The sequence below is a fragment of the Electrona antarctica genome (genome assembly GCF_951216825.1).
Source record: "Electrona antarctica genome assembly, chromosome: 7".
NCBI lineage: Eukaryota > Metazoa > Chordata > Actinopteri > Myctophiformes > Myctophidae > Electrona > Electrona antarctica.
The window spans coordinates 10,362,613-10,366,510 of NC_136812.1; the positions used below are offsets into that span (position 1 = coordinate 10,362,613).

A 3,898-nucleotide genomic window follows, 5' to 3' on the forward strand; every position below is an offset into this window, starting at 1 on the left:
CCACCATCCACTAATCCTATAACCCTCTCCCCTGTGTCTCCATCCAGAACCGCATGGATGAGAGCCTGGCTCTGTTCTACACCACCATCCACTCGCCCTGGTTCAACACCACGTCCATCATTCTCTTCCTCAACAAGACTGACATCCTGGCTGACAAGGTCCAGACGTCCGACCTGCAGAAGCACTTCCCCGGCTTCAAAGGTAGGCTGTGTGTGAGTGTGCGTGCGTACGTGCTGGGGTAGGCAGTGGGTATCTAACTAAATAGAGAGAAATAGCAATTTGGGTAATTGCACAGTATGTAACCCCAACAGCTCTTTTTATGTCTATGAACAAACATGCACGTGTGTGTGTGTGGGGGGTTTACATGTGTGGCTGTTTGTTTACAAGCATTCACAATATGGATGTGGGTTGTTGTTATGATTTCGTATTGGGTTGTTACGTTTGGAGATGCAGTTATTTGCACTGCCCTCATGGCACCCCTGGAAACAACAAGCACAGTGGAAATACTAAAAAGTACTTTGTAAAGTAATGTTGGTCCCTGTGCTTTCCCTGGCTCTGTCTATCACTAAGCTGCCGCAGTGAGCGTCCTCCCTATGCCACTGTGCCTTGGCTTCCACAGAACCCATGAACATTAGCGTTTGTTTAAATACGTGTCTTGTGACAAAGTTCCGCACAAGACACGTAGCACGACACCGAAGCCTAAATCAGAATTCTGACAACGTTTCGATCTATTTGATCTTCATCAGGTCATGACCTGATGAAGATCAAACAGATCGAAACGTTGTCAGAATTCCCCGGATAACCATTTGAAGAGATATGCCAGGGACCCGCCAGTCGGCTCTAGCAGTGATTCTCAACCCGTTTAATTTCAAGGACCCCCCAGTTTAACATGCATTAGGCTACGGACCCCCGTTTAATGGCATTTCTATCTCTGGGACCCCAATTTATATTGTAAAATCTTAACTCTGAGAGTGTACAAATGGAACCAAATGGAGCCGTTAGGGTTAATTTGGTTCCATTTGTACACTCCCAGAGTTACAGACCCATAAGGGTTCATTTGGTTCCAAACTATATCATTTAGCTGGGGACCCCCTGGAACTCCCTCAAGGACCCCTGGGGGTCCCCGGACCCCACTTTGGGGTATTCTTTATTCCTTTTGTATATACTTTTGTAAATACTAACTCAAAAGTACCGATACTCAAGTAAATGTACTGTCCACTACATCTTGCCTCTCTCTGAGACCCCGTCTCCCTCTGTTACCCATAGCAACCTTAAATACCCTCTGCGCAGGTGCGTGTGTGCATCTATATGTGACGGAGAGAGCGAGAGTAAGAGTGTAAAATAACACATGCAATTATATGCCAGTATGTATGTGCGTGCGTGCGTATGTGTGCGACTGTGCATGCGGACATGCGTGTGCGTACATGTGTGTGCATACATGCGCATGCGTGCGTGCGTGTGTGTGCGCACATGTGCGTGCGTACATGCGCATGCGTGTGTGTTTGCAGTGGGGGGGGGGGGGGAATGGTACAGTAGCTAGAGTGCTCTTGTGCTTCCCTATAAGTGATGTGTAATAATGTGTGGTATGTGGTATGGTATGGCTCCTTGCTGGCCAGTTGACGATTCTACGAATTCCTTCTAAATCATGACAGTTTCTGAAAAACCCATGTTTCTATATCAGTGGTTTTCAAACTACTTCATGTCAAGGACCCCCACAAAATTATATGTAATTGGCCGCGGACCCCCATCTGAAAATATGTTGTTCCAGGGACCCCCCAAGAAGCAAATATTTGAGTTAAAAACGTTCGCTCTGAAAGAATATATATTCAAAGATTTGCGCCACATTTTCAATACAATGTACAATAGCAGATCTACAAGCTCGTAGCACGGTGCCGTACTATGAGCTTGTAGATCTGCTATTTTTCAATAGCTAAAGTATTATAAAATGCTTAAAACACCAAAAGGGGTTCCCGTCCTGAATGGCTTAACTTAATGAAATATTAACTTGGATTGTTTGAAATGCAAGAATTGGTATAGTTGTGTATGTGCCATATATTCACAGTCTGCATATCAATACATTTGGCCAATCACTACTAATTAGTTAACTTATTTGTTTCATTCATTTCAACAATCCAGGTATAAAGGATATTTTCGTTTAGATTAGAAGAAAATGTGCGGGAGCAGTGAGAAAACTGCTCGCTGTCAATAGCAGCTGTAGCCAGCTTTGTTTTCAGTAAAAAACATTAGACGTTAGAATGGAATTTAGATTATATAATTTATTTCTTCTTTTCAGTGTGTGCATACAGTAGGCTGGCATGCATTGTCTGGTTTCTATGTTAACAGCAAACCTAAGGCAGAGAAAGTCATACAAAACTGTAGGCCTATGCTTCAATATTTGTTGTACTTATTGCGAGTCATGTCGTCATCACAATATTCAACAATGTTATCACATGTATCACGTTTCCTAATATTGTGTATCCAGTTCTTCATCAGTGAGCTGGATGCAATCCTACCTGGAGGGGAGAGAACAGATGGTGGAGTTGAATGGAACACTCCCCCCCCCCCCCCTCTCAGTGAGCTGTGGCGTTCCACAAGGAAGCATACTAGGGGCTTTACTGTTCCTATATGTAAACGACATGACATCAGCTTGTGACTGCAACTGCTGGTCTCTGACAGGAACAAACTGCAGGTTGAAAAGACTCTCGGCGCTGAACTCAGTATACTGGCTCGCTGATAAACTATCTTTACACCTGGGAAAAACTGAATCCATTCTGGGTGACAATATTATCACACGAAAAGACGAAATTACCTACTGTTAATACTTCAATCAATCAATCAATCAATCCCTATTTTAACCTGACTCTGCCAGATGGGGGCGGTGTTGCGTTCACAAGTTCATAATACAGAACAAACATGCAGAAATGTTCCCAAATATTCTTTCTGACACCTGTGCCCCATAAATAAATGTCATTTTTTTTTGTGGCTTTTATATATTTTTATGGAGGGACAGACATTAGGCTGACAGGAAATGGGGAGAGAGATGGGGGGTGACATGCGGTGAGGCCCAGGCCCAGGCCCAGGCCTCATTTTTCTTGAGGGGCGCTAGCCCCTCCTATGTCCAGCTTTGAGATTAACATTGTGTTAACACAAACACTGAATGCCATTGACAATGAATGGCCAGCTTTGAGTGTTTGTGTAAACACAAACATTGTGTAACACAAACATTGAAGACAAAAGAGAGGACGCAAATTATGATTGGCGGGAATGAGATGATAAGATATTAAGAGCGCCCCTCACTTATATTATTTCTTTCTTTAGGCAATAAACGAGACGCGGAGGACGCCAAGAACTACATCCTGAAGATGTACGAGCAGCAGGCCTGCAGCCGCGAAAAGACTCAAAAAAGGGACAAAAGAAAGACCTTGTACCCACACTTCACCTGCGCCACCGACACCAACAACATCCGCAAGGTCTTCAGCGACGTCAAGGACACCGTGCTGTTCACGTCTCTCAAGGAGTACGGCGTGATCTGAACTGCTCCATCAGCTGCGTCTGATCCTTGGATTGGATGGAGGGATTGAAGGCGTACTGTAGGGATGGAAGGCTTTGTCTTTCTGGACCAGTGGTTTTTCCCCCTGGGGGTGCCAGTCGGACTTTTTTGCCTTTTATTTCTGCCTCCAACCAACGTCTGGCTTTCGGAAATGACTTATTAATTTGGCAGCCACTTACGACTTTTAACAACGTAAAAAAACAAAACGGCAGCCCACTAGATGTCATGTGGCAGCCACCAAGTATATGGACTTTTTAATGTTTGCTTTAAGCAAACATTAAATGTTTGTTTAAAGAAGTGAGGCGCCCCTCACTTCACACGAGTGTGATTTTTGTTTTATTTTTGAAA

At 44.1% G+C, this 3,898-nt stretch overlaps 1 protein-coding gene across 1 annotated transcript in view; it reads left to right on the forward strand.

The window, feature by feature from the left end:
* Positions 1-3,598, forward strand: part of gna15.1 (guanine nucleotide binding protein (G protein), alpha 15 (Gq class), tandem duplicate 1) — a 14,684-nt gene extending 11,086 nt beyond the window's left edge. The window contains exons 7-8 of the mRNA XM_079505078.1: positions 48-201; positions 3,319-3,598. Of these exons, the coding sequence (XP_079361204.1) occupies positions 48-201; positions 3,319-3,533 (369 nt within the window). The 3' untranslated portion in view covers positions 3,534-3,598. The remainder of the gene's footprint in view (positions 1-47; positions 202-3,318) is intronic.
* The last annotated feature ends 300 nt before the right edge of the window (positions 3,599-3,898 follow it).